This window comes from Pipistrellus hanaki (genome assembly GCF_964339955.1).
Source record: "Pipistrellus hanaki genome assembly, chromosome: 7".
NCBI classification, from domain to species: domain Eukaryota; kingdom Metazoa; phylum Chordata; class Mammalia; order Chiroptera; family Vespertilionidae; genus Pipistrellus; species Pipistrellus hanaki.
The window spans coordinates 67,756,033-67,772,133 of record NC_140509.1 but is presented as its reverse complement, the minus strand read 5'-3'; the positions used below and the strand labels follow the sequence as shown (position 1 = coordinate 67,772,133).

General features: G+C 38.2%; 1 protein-coding gene across 2 annotated transcripts in view; it reads left to right on the top strand.

Moving 5' to 3' along the window:
• MYB (MYB proto-oncogene, transcription factor) overlaps positions 1-15,618 on the top strand; it is a 34,712-nt gene extending 19,094 nt beyond the window's left edge. For both annotated transcript variants that reach the window (XM_084889917.1, XM_084889918.1), the window contains 5 exons: positions 29-143; positions 234-356; positions 1,203-1,313; positions 2,965-3,072; positions 14,339-15,618. In XM_084889917.1, coding sequence (XP_084746043.1) covers positions 29-143; positions 234-356; positions 1,203-1,313; positions 2,965-3,072; positions 14,339-14,455 — 574 coding nt within the window. In that variant the 3' untranslated portion in view covers positions 14,456-15,618. The remainder of the gene's footprint in view (positions 1-28; positions 144-233; positions 357-1,202; positions 1,314-2,964; positions 3,073-14,338) is intronic.
• Positions 15,619-16,101: the final 483 nt, after the last annotated feature.

The following is a 16,101-nucleotide window of genomic DNA, read 5'->3' as shown; positions in this document are numbered from 1 at the left end:
TGAGCCAACACTTGTTTTCTTGCTAAAGTTTCAGAACTCCAGCTATCAAAAAGTCAATCCTAGAAAGCTCTCCCAGAACCCCTACACCATTTAAACATGCACTTGCAGCTCAAGAAATGAAATATGGCCCCCTGAAGATGCTAGTAAGTGTTTGCAAAATTCTTGGGTTAGTTGGTTTGTTAGTTTAGGCAGAACTTTTCCTTTAATGCAAACATGCCCACTCTTCTCTTCAGCCTCAGACACCATCTCATCTAGTAGAAGATCTGCAGGATGTGATCAAACAGGAATCTGATGAATCTGGAATTGTCACTGAATTTCAAGGAAATGGACCTTTACTGAAGAAGATCAAACAAGAGGTAAGTTTGCGATCCTTTGAAAGGAATAGGCTGTGAATGCTGTTCCCTTTGTTCCTTATTGACGAGTCTGCATCATCACTGTGGAACAATACCACTTTTCCTACCAAGGTTTTCATACCAGAGGCAGTTCAGATCTGGGGTCAGACTGCAGACATGTGACCTGTCATTTGGGGAGCCAAGCCACTTCTATCTACTTCATGTTTGAACAAAAAGCATGCTGGAGAGGATAAAGGAATGAGAAGGAAGGAGCTTTTTACTTATTTTTGTCTCCGGCTACATAGAGAGATTATTGACACATATATATTTAATTTTCAGATGTCATGGAGAACTGAAATTAAAATAATAGTATCTTTAATTCATGATGTAAAAGAAAGAGAATCTAAATTGCAAGATTGAAGTTTGAGCTTGGTAGCAAGAAACGTTTTTAACAGCTTAGATATGGTGCCTTTTGAATTTATTTTCATATAAGGATAAATGATTAGGAGACTGGCTAGACATTCACTCGTTTTCAGCCTAATTGAGATGTAACTGACAAGTAAAGTTGTAAATTGTTTAAAGTGTACAACATGAGGATTTGATATATGTACACATTTGAAAGTATACTCCCTCATTGAGTTAGTTAACACATCCATCGCCTTACATATTTGCCCTTATAGGTGAGAAAATTTCAACTCTGCTTCCTTAGCAGATTTCGATTATACAATACAGTGACATCAACTGCAGTAACCATGCTACACATGAGCCTCTCAGAGCCTATTCATTTTACAGAAATTTACCCTTGAGTAGAGCTGTTTTCTGGGAAATTCTGGTTCTAGAAACAACAAAGCACTTCCTGTTTGCTTTTAGGTGGAATCTCCAACTGATAAAGCAGGAAACTTCTTCTGCTCCAACCACTGGGAAGGGGAGAGTCTGAACACTCAGCTGTTCACACAGGCATCACCTGTGGCAGATGTGCCAGTAAGTACAAGTCCATGGGATGAGATGTTGGTGCGCACAGGATTCTGTGTGTGGCACGTGGGCTACTGTGGTTTCAGCACTCCTCAATGTGTCATCGGAATATTCTCTTGCATGAACATTTTCTTACAGTTATTAATGTTGAGTATAAAGTAGAGGTTTTGTTTAAATATTGGAAATAGATTCTATTCCATTGCAGGCTTTGTCATTATTTGTTTTCTTAGGATTTGAAGGTCCTTGCCATTTAAAAAATCTGCTGTATGAACATTGGCATTTTCCATGAAAACAGATTGTTAATTTTTAAATTTTCTTTTCATTTTATTTATCTGCCTTTTGATAAATGTAGTATTTCCTTGTTAAGTTGTCACCTGGTTGATTCTGTGTAGCATGTGGCATAGTGTTATAGTGTCTATAGTCGATGCCCTTTATTGCACCCTATACTGGATTGCTTTGGTTACCACCATTTTTTTAAAATAGATTTTATTTTTTGTAGTAGTTTTGGCTCACAGCAAAGTTGAGCAGAAGGAACAGAGATTTCCCATAAACACACTGTCCCCACACATGCACAGTCTCCCTCATTATCAACCTCCCCCACTAGAATGATACATTTGTTACAGTTATCACCCGAAGTCCATAGTTTATATCAGGGCTCACTCTTGGTGTTGTAAATTTTATGGGTTTAGATAAATTTATGACATGTACCCACCATTATAGTATCACACAGAGTAGTTTCATTAAAAATTCTTTATGCTCCACCTATTTGTCCCTTCTTCCCCCTCAGCCCTTGGCAACCAACGGATCTTTTTACTGTCTCCAGGGTTTTGCCTTTTCCCGAATGTCATATAGTTGGAATCTTACAAAATGTAGCCTTTTTAGACTGGCTTCTTTCACTTAATAATATGTGCTTTTGTTTCCTTCATGTCTTTTCATGGCTTGAAGGCTCATTTCTTTTTTTTTTTAGCACCAGTTACCACCATTTTTTAAAGTTTCTAATTTGTAAATGAGTATCCTTTATGATGAATCAAAGCTAGTAACAATGGCTAATATTCTTTCAATGTGCACAAAGTGATGAATACTATTCTAAGAGCTTTAGATACATTAACTCATTTAATGCTCTCCACATCCTTACAAGGTTGATAACATTATTTCCATTATACCAGCTGAGAAACTGAGGCACCGGGAGGCTTAGTCACTTGTTCAAGATCATACAGCTAATAAGTGGCGTTCAGGGTTAAAACTCAGAAAGTCTAATTTTAAATTACATACTTTTAACCATTGTAGTATACTGTCACTAATTTGTACCTCTGAAATATTTTTGTGTCAATACATAAAATAAGCAGTTCTCTCACTAGAGATTAGTAAAACTTTCATTTTTAAAGATGTATTTAATAATTTATTTAGTAGATATTTTCTGAGTGCCTAAATCATGCCTAGATTTTTTTCTTATTGATATTGGCTGCAGTGGGATTGGGGTTAGTACATAGTTGAGTTCTCCTTTTTGCTCATTGAGAAGATAATTTCTGGCAGACACCTGCATTTCCCCCCTCTAATGTGTATCATCTCATAGCAGTCTACTCACTGTAGTGTCAGAATTGTGTTGGCTTTCATATTATCCAACTTCATTTGAATTTCAAATTATTCTCTCTTTTTTTAGAATATTCTTACAAGTTCCGTTTTAATGACGCCAGTATCAGAAGATGAAGACAATGTCCTCAAAGCTTTCACAGTACCTAAAAACAGGTCCCTGGCAAGTCCCTTGCAGGTAATTACCATTCCAACATTGATATCTTAAAAGTCATTCCCTAGGGCTGGGTGCAACTGGCAACAATTGAGATGGACTATCCAACCCCAATCAGGACTCCTCTTTAATCTGGGGTGAGGAGGACCCCTGTGAGCTACTGAAGTAAAGTCCACTTTGACAATCAATCAACCAGTCCATTGGTCGATAATCAATCCTTTGATCAGAGTTTTTAGACATAGAGGAACGGTACTTTTAAACAACTCTTGATATAAAAACTCTGTTGTGGCTTAGTGGTTGAGCATCAACCTTTGAACCAGGAGGTCAGGGTTCAATACCCAGTCAGAGCACATGCCTGGGTTGCAGGCTCAATCCCCAGTGTGGGGCATGCAGGACACAGCTGGTCAATGATTCTTTCTCATTACTGATGTTTCTATCTCTCCTTCTCCCTTCCTCTCTGAAATCAATAAAAATGTATGTTCAAAAAGTTAAAAATTCCTTGCTGCCACTCATATGAGACATGATGGACATTTTTATTAGAGCAGGTTCCCAATGCATGATGAGATGAAATATTTCTTACTGTGTCTGAGACTAAGATCATATATTACACATGTGTCAATATCTCCTCTGCTTTTAAAAATTCTATAAAGTTCTTTGGTATAGTTTACTTTTTGTTCTGAAAATTTTTTTATGTTCTATCACTAAGCCATCAGCTCAAGCTGTTATTTAGAGTTTAAATGGAGTTTGAAATGAGCTAGCTTAAAAAAAAAAATGACATATTTAACTATAAGAATAAGAAAGTCAGGTGTCAATATCATGGGGCTAACCTGCTACTGCATTTTTCAAAACTCAGTATGGAACTTTATTTTCAGTATATTTATATTTTATTTCAAGAAAACATTACTTATTTTTGAAATTCAAAATTAAGTAGTAGCTTTGTTTTATTAATCTACTAGAGGCCCGGTGCATGAAAATTCATGTACTGGAGGGGAGACCCCTCAACTTAGCCTGCCCCCTCTCACAGTTCAGGAGCCCTCAGGGGTGAGAGGCGACCCGGCGATCAGGGAAAGGCAATGCCCCATCACACCTCTGCTGCTGCCACTGCTGGCAGCACAAGCCTTGGCTGGCCCTGGCTGCCTGAGTCTCAGGTGGCCCTGGGCGGCCTGGCAGCTGCCATCTGAGGCTTGCCTATGTCTTGGGCCAGGCCTGGGCAGCTGGGGGGTTAAGGGGACTGGGGCACTCCAGAGGCAGGCACCCCAGTGGGGCTGAGTGAATTGGACACTGCCTTCTTGTGGCTGCGGGTGCCCCTATATTTGAGGGTGTGGCACTCAATTAGCATATTCCCTCCTTATTAGCTGTGGGTGCTGCCATCTTTGCAATGGCAAGAGGTCAATTAGCATTTCCCCTCTTTATTAAATAGGATATTTCCAGCATGTTAACAAGTCCTATCTGGAACTCTAGCAATTCTCACATCTGTATATTAAGATTAAGCCAGCTGTGTACATCCATCGGTGAAGGTGGCATTTGTTTGTTCTACTAAACTGAATAACTGAGACCTGAAAGTTAATTTTAGAGTCAGTATTTCTGTCAGCACTATAGATTTATGGATTTACACTGCTCAGATTTACTTTAATAACCTGTTATAATAGGTAACCAATTCATTTTAAGAAATATTTGTTGAATGAATCCTACACACCAAATATCTCCTTTGTTTTATGACATGGAGATCTAGTTTCAGATACCATAGAAATACAGTGATTTCTAAAATGCTTCAAACTTTTATGATAAAAATTGAAAAATGCATCAAATAATTCTAAATATTTAACACAAATTACCTATAGTTCATATAATCCTAGTTCAACAGTATATAGGTTTTTATGCAATTTGGTAATTTTGTTTGTTTAAAACAGTGCTTTATCATATGTATCCATTAATATTTTGATCTAATGAGGCAGATCTCCCATGGATGGTATTATTGAACATATTGTGCCTTTGTTAAATGATGTGGCTATTTGATTTAAAAGTACTTTATATACATTTAACTTCTATAAACTTTATTTACACTAACAATAAGTCCAATATTAAGTGAGATTTTAGCAAACTACATATTTTTATCATAGTGCTCTTAATTAAAACAACCAAATATGACTCCTACAGTATTTTAAAATTTTGAGACTTCTAAAATATTTGCTATTTGTAATAGAGCAGTGTTATATAACTATTATCTATCCATCTAATTGTCTAAATAACTTTCCTTAGATATAAGAACAGTTTATTGAAGACTACATAATTGTGCAATCTGGCTTCTGTCATTTCAGTTTTAATCATCCCTGGCTTTATTGTGGCAGTAACACTTTACACAACCAATTACTGTTATTGAGGCCCAGATACTGGGCCTTAAGGTTCAGCTTTTCATGTACATATAAATGCACATGCTTATACAGAGATATGTGTAAATACATGTGATATTTAAAAACTAGAACTGCAAGAAGCTATGTGTTTACCATTTCATTATGATATATCTCAAGCATACATTGACGTATAGCAAATATTCTATGAATTAGATTTAATAATTACTAACACTTTGCCATATATACTCCATGCATTTTATATGAAGCATTCTAAAATTCCAGACAATGCAACATTTTATTCTCATGTATCTCTAAAAGTAAGATCATTTCTATATATACCTTAATACTATGATGATGACATTATTAACAATACTTCCTTGATATTCTAATACCTGGCTATATTTAAATTTCCCCATGAATTCAGAAAAGAATATTTTTATTGTTTGTTTGATCAACCTGTTTCACAGGTTGCATTTGGTGTTTAAGTCTCTTATATTTCTCTTAATCTTTTGACCAGTGCTGTCCAATAGAACCTATACCATGATGGGAAATGTCTGTAGAGACCAGTCAGGGTACTAAATATGCCTATTTCTTATGTGCATTGAGAAGCAATAAACTTTATAAATCAGAACTCTCCATGTATCTCCTAACACATAAACTAGAATCTGTAAATAGCAGCAATTATTAGCCATTGTGCACAAATAACATTATTTATGTTGAATATTTGCCAAAAGTAGTTTGCGGCAGCTACATAATCTTATAATTATTGGGTTTCTTGTTTGTTGTTAAGGTGCTTTCATTTTAAATTATAAAAGCAGACAGGGAACCATAATATAAATGTTCTGAGACACATGTCTTTTGTTTAGCTTAAAATATGTGAGTTTTCACCTTGGACCATTCTCCTCACGTTGTGTGGAGGTAGAGAATGGAGTCTAAAAGCTCAAAAATGATCACAGTGTGGAAGTACAAATTCAGCCTAGAAAGCTTGAGCTGTTCAAAAGTTACCCTGAGAGAGCCTACGGCGCACACACACACACACAACACACACACACACACACACACACACACAACACACAACACACACACACACACACACACACACATTCACACACACACACTCCCTCCTTGGTAAGAAGAAAAGAGGTGCCTATTTTCCTCAATATGCTTTCAATTTGCTTTACATTTTTAAATAAATACATTTTACTACCAAGCATTTCTTAAGATCGACATTTTTATTAGTAGATCTGAAACTGTACTTAAGTTATAAGCCTTCTGAACTTCTGTATTTTTCTCTTAAATTATAATTTCCTTTTATTCCTATTTAAAACCCAAGTGTAAAAAATATATTCATATGCTTTTTACTCACTCACTTTCCTCTTTTCGGTAACCACAGAATGACAGCCTTAAATTTTAATTTCCTGACTTGGCTTGTCATGGCCTTACTTTTCCAAAGAGTGAGTTTAAGTCAATTTCTCAAGCCATTATAATTTAAACACATTTGCACAGCATCAAGAAATCTTAAAATATTATTGCAAGCAATTAAAGCTCACTTTTTTCAGCATCACATGTTTTGGATTGCTCCTATTTTTATATAAATTACTTATGATTTTTTTTTAATAGGGCAAAACCTTTTTGCATGATCAGCGTTGCTGAGCCGTGTAATAAATTACCATGCACCTAGCAGGAACCTGGGTTCTTTCTAGACACCATCTAAGTGCATGCATGTCTTTAATTCCTTAACCTGTTCAGATCAAAATGCTCTTGTCTGAAAACTAGGACCATGGCACATCCTCCACTCATCCCACTTCATAGGTTGCTATGAAGTTCAAGTGGACATTATAATGCTTTCAAAATGGCAGCTCACTTGCCAGTGGACATAGATGGTGTCTGTTATTAGGGAAAGGGCATGTGCAATCCTGTCCTTAGAAACACAGACAAGGAGGCCTCACCAACGACCAGTCTTCTTGCCCTGTGGTGTATTATTTCCTCTAGCGCACTCTGTCTCATTCCTTGTTCCACTCATGCAGAACTGTGTCAGTGGGTCACCAAAAGAAAGAGCTGATTCAACTGATTCCTGAAATAGAGGTAGTCAGATCTCATTGGTGTTATGGAAATGAAACAACTGATTTACTGGTTTTCTTTATTTTTCTTCTGTTACTTGTGCTGGCATGTCAACAGGTATGGAAACAGTCTGTCTCCACGTGACACTGAGCTTTCCAGGCATTCTTTAGTACAGTGTGTTGTCATATATGTTCATATTCTTTTGGTTCTCCCTTTGAGTCACTTTTTCCCACTTGTCTTGGCAAGAGTTTTGCATAACTGTCAGCAGTATTCCAGCAACCTGCTTTTAAGATACGTTATATAATAAGCCAGATTTGCGGGTAGGGAGAGGAATGGGGGAAAAGGGGGCAGATAAATGGTGATGGAAGGAGACTTGACTTTGATTGGTGAACCCACAGTGCAATATACACATAATGGATTATAGAGTTGTACATGTGAAACCTACTTAATTTCATTAACTAATGTCACCCTAATAAATTCAACAAAAAATATTTAAAAATAAATAAATTTAGCAAGTTTGCTGGGTATAATTTTGGGGTTGACATGACAAAGGCTAAATGAGTAGGAAGGTATGTCAAGTTCTACAATTCAGAATGCCCTGCCCCAGATATTACAAGATGTGGTGATTTTCTTTGGGTTGGGTTGGTGACACTATGACATTGAATCTTCCTCAGGCCAGCAAAGATAGACTTACTTTAGATTAATTTGGCACTTGGCTTGATCTTAATAGTCTGGAACTAATATGTGACTAAGGAAAGAGCTATTCTTCCAAAAATTTGTAACACCCTAGGCTATGAGATATAAACTGTTGGAAAATCTATAAAGATGTAAGGTGAAGAGACCCCTACAGATATCTGGGACAACTTCAAATTTAGGCAAAGACCCTGCATATTAGCAATTGTTAACTTGGGCTTGGATGGGAAGTGGAGGCACTGGTGGATTGGGCAACTTCCTAGGCCTTCTCTCCCCTAACTTTTAGGGCTCTTTACTATGAAAAGTTAACAACCCTGAAGTTAGGGAAGTTCGTTGTTTTGTGCACTTATGCATAGGGTGACATTTATGCCTGAGAAAAGTCTGGAAGCCATTAACCTTATCTTAGTGACAGTTCATCTCAGGTTCATCCTTGACTTTCAAGAAACAACTAAATATTTCTTTGTTATCTCTCATAATTTTATTATTTTTTAAATATATTTTATTGATTTTTTTTACAGAGAGAAAGGGAGAAAGATAGAGAATCAGAAACACTGATGAGAGAGAAACACCAATCAGCTGCCTCCTGCACACCTCCTACTGGGGATGTGCCCATCCATGCCCTTGATTCGAATCGCACCTGGGACCTTTCAGGTCACAGGCCCGATGCTCTATCTACTGAGCCAAACCAGTTAGGGCATAACTGATACATTTTAAAAGCGTACCCCTTTGGAAAGGAAATCTGACTTTTATAATTTTAGCCCAAACTGTTTTCTTCAGATGGGTTAAATAGAATAATCAGATCATTTTTATTCATACTCTTGTGGACAACTCTCATATCTGCTTATAATTTAAAATAAAAACATAATATCATCTCACAAGTTGCTTTGGTTTTTATGATTTATGCAAATTTCTTATTAGGCCTGCGGATTGCAGAAGCACATATCTTGCCAAGGCTTTTGACATCAGCAGCTATCGTGTGAAGTTGCTATTTGAACATAATGATAATAATAGTTGTTTTTCAGCATGATGAAAAAACCATTCATATTCTAAGTGAGCAATGTGAGGATAATCTGACAGAAAACCACCTGCAGACATGGTCTTGTCTCCTTTTATTTCTTCTGTTTTCTACAGAGGATCTGAGTATTTATTTAAAGTGCTTTAGCAGGTGACCTCAGTGAAAGCTCTGACAGTCTGTTTACAGTTCACTTCTGCCCAGGGGCAGTAAAGGTAGATTATAGGATAAGCAAGGTGACTTGCAGGCAAGAGGAGGAGGATGTGCAGTAGGATTATTAATGTTGAAATAAATCTGGGTAGAATGACATGTCTGCAATACTACCATAGGTTAGTAACCTAACAAGAATTCATGTGCACAAATCCGTAATTCTTATCAATTCTTTATTGTAAATGAAACTAAAATTTAAAGAGAGGGAATGAGGAGGATGCAAAAAAAATCTACATGACAGCATGAAAAAATCTTCTTCCAGCACAAAGATATTTAATCCTTGTTTGTCAAGATTATTCTGTCTGCATGAAAAGTTGGCCCAGGGCCCCGGGCTTCAAGTTAAGGAGGGAGAAGGAAATAGCACAAGAGGAGGCAGCTGCCATTTGGGCTGTTGGACCTGAGTGTTTCTTTTCTTACCCAAGTACTCTGCCTTCTGCCCTCCCTTTCACGCAGTAGGTGTGAGTATGTGTCAGCTCTGACCAGAGTTATTCAGTCATTTCTGTAACAAGTGTTTGCTTTGTGCGCGCACAGTGCAGAAAAGGAGGTGCCCGCACACGTACCTGTGGTTTATTGTTCTGCACACAGTGGCTCTTGTACACAGTGGTATTCCATCCTAGTGTTTGCACTGGGAGAGTCAGGTGTTCCCAGTCATCTTGCCCTTCATAGGCCCTGAGCTTCAGGGCTTCTATGCCCCTGAATTGCTCTGCTTTCTGGAATTTGAATACATCAGTCCATTTGATTTATTTCTTGGTAAATTCCATTTTGACTGAAAAGTTTATCTCGAAATCCTATTTTAAAATATATGGTGCCTTCCTTATACTGATCATATTTTAAACATCTGGGCCTGGAGGAGAGCCAAATACGAAGCCACAGTGTGTGGGAGATCCAGCAAGAACACAGCCGCATTTCAAGTTGAAAATATATTAAACTGATAATACTTGGGATTAGATTCTCCCAAACAGATTTTAGGAATTCTGAATTAACTTAAGAATCATATAGCCAAGGATCAGAGCTTGACTTTAACCAAGAGGTATAGTAAAAGCAAGCATAAGACTGTGTCAACATCGTATTTTAGAATTCAATTCTATATTAATTGAAGCACAATTAAGTAGAAAAATTCTTAACCAAGAAAAACAGAAACATTCTTCCCTGCTCCTCACTTTTATCTCCCTTCTCACTTTCCCTCCATTTTTTGAATGCGTTCTCTCAAAATTTGTATTTTTGTGTGTATCTTTATGTAATTTTAGATTTACATATTGGGAATTAGTGTATTAAGATATTTTATTTTGCTACATCTTCAAACACTAGCTTTGTAAGATCTAAATACTTCAAGCACTGCATAATACCGTAGTTAAGCTGTTTGCTCTCAAATGGTAGTTATTATATGTCACACTGCTACAATGACTACAAACGCGAGCTCAAGATTTCAAATTATAGCATTGCATTTTATTTTTTAATTGGGTTTCTTATGTCAATTTGGTGTTTCAATACTGCACTGGAAAATGTTAACACTCAAGTAACTAAAACATGAAATTTGTATGAGAATTATCTATTTGTTTGAAACTAGAGAAACATCACCTATTCAGAATTATTTCATAGGAAGCTGTAACTACCCTGATAATTTTTGTTTAGGAAAACATTAAAGTGGCTCAGTGGCAGAATTCAACCCATCTTTGTCCTGCCATCTTTGTGATCCACTTCCAGGAAAATATTGCGATTATAATCCACCTTGCTATGTCGTATAGTTCAGGATACATGTGGAGCCTCTGAGCCTTCAGAGTAAACATGTGTAAACTTGGCCAGTGCCTTTGTTGGTGGTGGTGGTGGAGATGGGTAGCAGATTAGGCAGAAGTGAGAGAACCCAGTGTGTGTCCTATGAAAGTTTGCAAGTTAGACACATGGTGCTATAAATCTTATGTCACTGAAACTGTGTCCCAGCCACTAGGTGAGGAAACCCCATTACCATGTTCAGTCAGAATTATCATACTTCTTTGCTAAAGTCTGATAACTTTGACACCCCAACACTCCATGGCCTTTCTGGCCTGACCCCACAATTGTCTACTGATAAGAACTCTAATGGAAGCAGCTTCTTACACTCACTAGGGCCTGGGTTCATATTCTTGCTTCATCGCTTCTTAGCTGGGTGACCTTGAGGATGTTCCCTAAATTTTCTCTTTTAAGTTGCTGGTCTGTAAAACAGGTGCAGTGTTCCACATGTGTCGTGTGAGAAGTAAATGAGATGATCATGTAAAACACTTGGAAGCATGGGAGGTGTGTCGTAAGCACCTGTGAAGAGTCATTTGATGCACTGTATCTCTTCCTCTCACCTAGGTCCTCCTACAAAGAATGTACAAGTCTCAGCTCCCTGACTTCTTCATGATATTTCTCCACTTGGGTTACAATCCTCTCTGTCCAATCTACCTAAATCCTGCCTATTCTTACCCTTTCCCTAGAGCAGTGATTTTCAACTGGTGTGCTGCAGAATTTTTAAAATATGCAATACCTGACTATTTAGATACTGACCACTTTTCCCTTCAATTTTCAAATTTTTTTAAAAAATGACACAGCCCTAGCTGTTTGGCTAAGTGGATAGAGTACTGGCCCATGGACTGAAGGGTGTCAGTTTCAGTTCCTGTCAAGGACTTAATCTCGGGCCCTGGTCGAGGCATGTGCAAGAGGCAACCAGTTGATGTGTCTCTCTCACATGGATGTTTCTCCATTTGTGTCTCTCCCCTTCTCTTCCACTCTCTAAAATTCAATGGAAAAGTACTCTTGAGTGAGAATTAACAATAACAACAACAACAAATGACACAATAGCCATCCAGTGTGAATGAATCAGAAGTATATCTATTGTTTTGTCAAATCAGAATTTTAGTAACTAGTTGATGTGTGCCATGAGATGGAAACCATTGGAAATCATTGCCCTAGAGCAGTGGTCGGCAAACTCATTAGTCAACAGAGCCAAATATCAACAGAACAATGATTGAAATTTCTTCTGAGAGCCAAATTTTCTAAATTTAAACTTCTTTTAATGCCACTTCTTCAAAATAGACTCATCTAGGCTGTGATATTTTGTGGAAGAGTCATACTCAAGGGGCCAAAGAGCCACATGTAGCTCGTGAGCCACAGTTTGCCAATCACTGCCCTAGAGTATTGCCCTGGCAGTTCCTTGGTGTCCCATCACCTCCTCCCCTGGGCCTGGCACCACACTCCATACACGCTCTTCTGGCTGTTTCCTGAAGGGAACACAAGGCTCTAGAAAGCAGAGGCCTTTCTTTTCTTTTTCTTCTGTCTGGTGGAAAAGAAAAATCTCTTTGATGTCAATACCAGGCATAGTTGTGCTTTTTTAATACCATTGGTTTAGATTTGAGTTTGTGTTTCTATTTCCCTCTTTGCACTGACTGCTGGAGAGCCCAGGACCAAAATTGAGGTTTACACTTAGTATGTGCATTGTGCTTCGTGGGAAGTACAATTATTATTAATTTTTATACATTTTTCTGTAATCCTGCCTTGTCCACTTTTAAAACTCTGTTATCTTGTCTTTATTTTGTGAGCATCTCAGATCTTTTCGGGAACTAAGTTGGGCATGGAGAGTACTTATTTTTGGTTTGGAGTCACATGGAGGGAAGGCAGGAGCCGGGGCTGTGTGGAAGACAGACCTAGACTCAAAGCCATGCCATCACTTACCCTGGCAGTGGCCTTGGCAAATTATCTCCACTCCAAGTGTCTGTTCTCTGCCTGACTCAGGAGAGAATGAACCTCCCTCCTGGGGTAGCAGTGCTGTGCAAATGAGGTCATGTGTGTGAGGTGCCAGGCACTGGGCCTGGGTCTGGATGCTGCCCATTCCATCTTCCAGTGTGTCTGAGAAGTAAGCTATCCTGAGGCAGCATGGAGGGACCCGGAGAGTATTACACTAAGTGAAATAAGCCAGTCAGAGAAAGACAAGTATCACATGATCTCACTCATCTCTAGAATCTAATGAACAAAATAAACTGAAGAACAAAATAGACTCAAAGACATAGAAGTATGGAACAGGCTGGAATCTCAGAGGGAAAGCAGGAGTGGCTGGGTGGGAAGAGATCAACCAAAGAACTTGTATGCATAATGCATAACCCACTGACACAGACAATAGTTTGGGGAAGGCCCGGAGTGGAGGATGGGCTAGAAAGGATCAATGGGTCAATGGGGGGGTAGGGGGGATATATGTAATACTTTCAACAATAAAGATTTAATTTAAAATAATAAGTAAGCTATCCTGGTAAACAGATATTTTACTTTTTTAAAATATATTTTATTGATTTTACACAGAGGAATTGAGAGGGATAGAGAGTTAGAAACATCAATGAGAGAGAAACATTGACCAGCTGCCTCCTGCACACCCCCCACCAGGGATGTGCCCTCAACCAATGTACATGCCCTTGACCAGAATCGAACCTGGGACTCTTCAGTCTCCAGGCCGATGCTCTTCCACTGAGCCAAACCGGCTTCGGCCAGATATTTTAAATTATTTATTTAATTGCTATTAAAAAAAAACAAAACAACCATATGCCATGTTTAGTAATTGGTGATCAATTCTAGCACTTATAAGAGCTTCTTCTTTCAGAAAATTCACGCATCACAAATTTGCTTAATGAGTAAATAGAGCTCACCTTTGGGAATTTTTATCCCATTCTTGTCTTTATAAAATCGCCTAATAGACAAAAAAGCACTCAAGTATGAAGATGTGACTATATCTTAAGACACTGGAGTGGATTTTTTTTCTCTTAGGTATAAACAATTTCTGCTGGATTCCTGGGTGTCAGAGAGGCCAAGGTTTTATCTGACCAAGGCTCCCTGGTGTCCACCACTTGCTATCTGGAGGTCAAAATCCCTTCTGCCGGCTGTGCTAGGATTGGGACTCCATTTGTGTGCTAATGTATGTACTTCCTGTCTGACTTTGCTGTTGTCCTCTTTTTCCCACCAGCCTTGTAGCGGGGCCTGGGAAGCTGCATCCTGTGGGAAGATGGAAGATCAGGTGACAGCCACCGGTCAGGCTCGGAAATATGGGAATGCCTTCTCAACCCGGACTCTGGTCATGTGAGACGTTCCCAGACAAGCATTATGGTTTTCAGAACACTTCACGTCGACTTCGGATATGTCGTTCCTCTACATGAAACTTTTCATGAAAGGGAGAAGAACCTATTTTTGTTGTGGTACAACAGTTGAGAGCAGCACCAAGTGCATTTTAGGTGGATGAAATCTTATCAGATTTCACCCAACTAAAAAAATTTTTAAAAAAATAAATAAATAACAGTCTTACCTAAATTATTAGGTAATGAATTGTAGCCAGTTGTTAATATCTTAGTGCAGATGTTTTTAAACATAAAGCGATTTACCTGTATTTTAGAGAATCCAACAGACCCAGTATTTTTTCATGATGAGATTTTTGAAATTTTGCCCAAAATACGGTACTCCAATATTTCACTTTTCTCAATCACTAAACACAATGCATTACTATAAACGTTGGTTTAATACCATGGGACAATTAATCAAGATTGTAAATGCTCATTTATGGTTACTAACATTGGAGGTACACTTACTGTACTAAACCATTTGGTGAGTTTTTTGTTGGCTTGCTTTAAAAATTATTACTGTATGAAATAGTTTTATAAAACAAATTATATTTTTATTCAGTAATTTAATTTTGTAAATGCCAAATGAAAAGATGTGTCTTGCTGCTATGGTCTTAGCCTGTAGACATGCTGCTAGTATGAGAGGAGCAGTAGAGCTTTGGACAGAGACTTGGTGTTAGATAATTGACTATGCACTAGTTATTTCAGACTTTTTTATTTTTTATATGTATACTTTTTTTTTTTTTCCTTTTATAATACATTGGAAAACTTATTTGGGAGACTTATGCATTTGTTTTTTGTTATTTTTTGTTGTTGTTGTTAACTGTGGTTCATAAAGGTTGCACTTCTTTTTTTTGGGAGATCTATGTTATTGGTGTCCTACGTTTTGTTTTGAGTTCGGCCTGACTGTTCCTTAATTCAGATGTTATGTGTTTGATCAGCATTCCTCTTGGTTTTGAAGTGTCTGGTCTCAGAACTGCCACACAGAGCCTGTGTTTGCAGCTGGGCCAGGGAGACTAGGGTCCGGAGCTGCCTTAACAACGTTTGGTACAAGATCACTAGCATTGAACTTTTGATACAAAGATGTACTTACTGCCTTGTAGTGAAATAAAGCTGTGCCCTTATTTACTTACTTTTGACGTCTGTCTTCCTTGGGGTAAGTGGATGTCCTTACTTTTAAGAAAAGGGAATGAACTCAGAATTCTTTCTTCTGCTAAGTTTCGCACCATCTGAACTTCACGTGTAAAAGCCAGGAGTCATTACTTTGGAGAAAGAACAAGAAAACCAAGTTCAGTAGTTCACAAATAAGCATGTGTGCATTGACAGCTGGGAGAACTCTTGCAGTATCAGCAGAGTTCCAGCAGCGTTTGAATTGGGATAACCTGGGGGGGAGTTCATTTGCAAAAGTCCTGACACCACAGATGTGAGCAAGGCACAGGAGGACTGCAGGAGTAGCGCATGCCCATGGGTGCACGCCTGGAGAACACCTCCCGGTGCAGGGGGAGAGTCATAGAATGCAAGAGGCCTTGAGAGGATCCACAACCTTTGGGACCTTACAAGGATGTCCAAGTGGAATCCTTAACTTTCTTTCCCCTACCCCTCCTGTCTCTGCCAT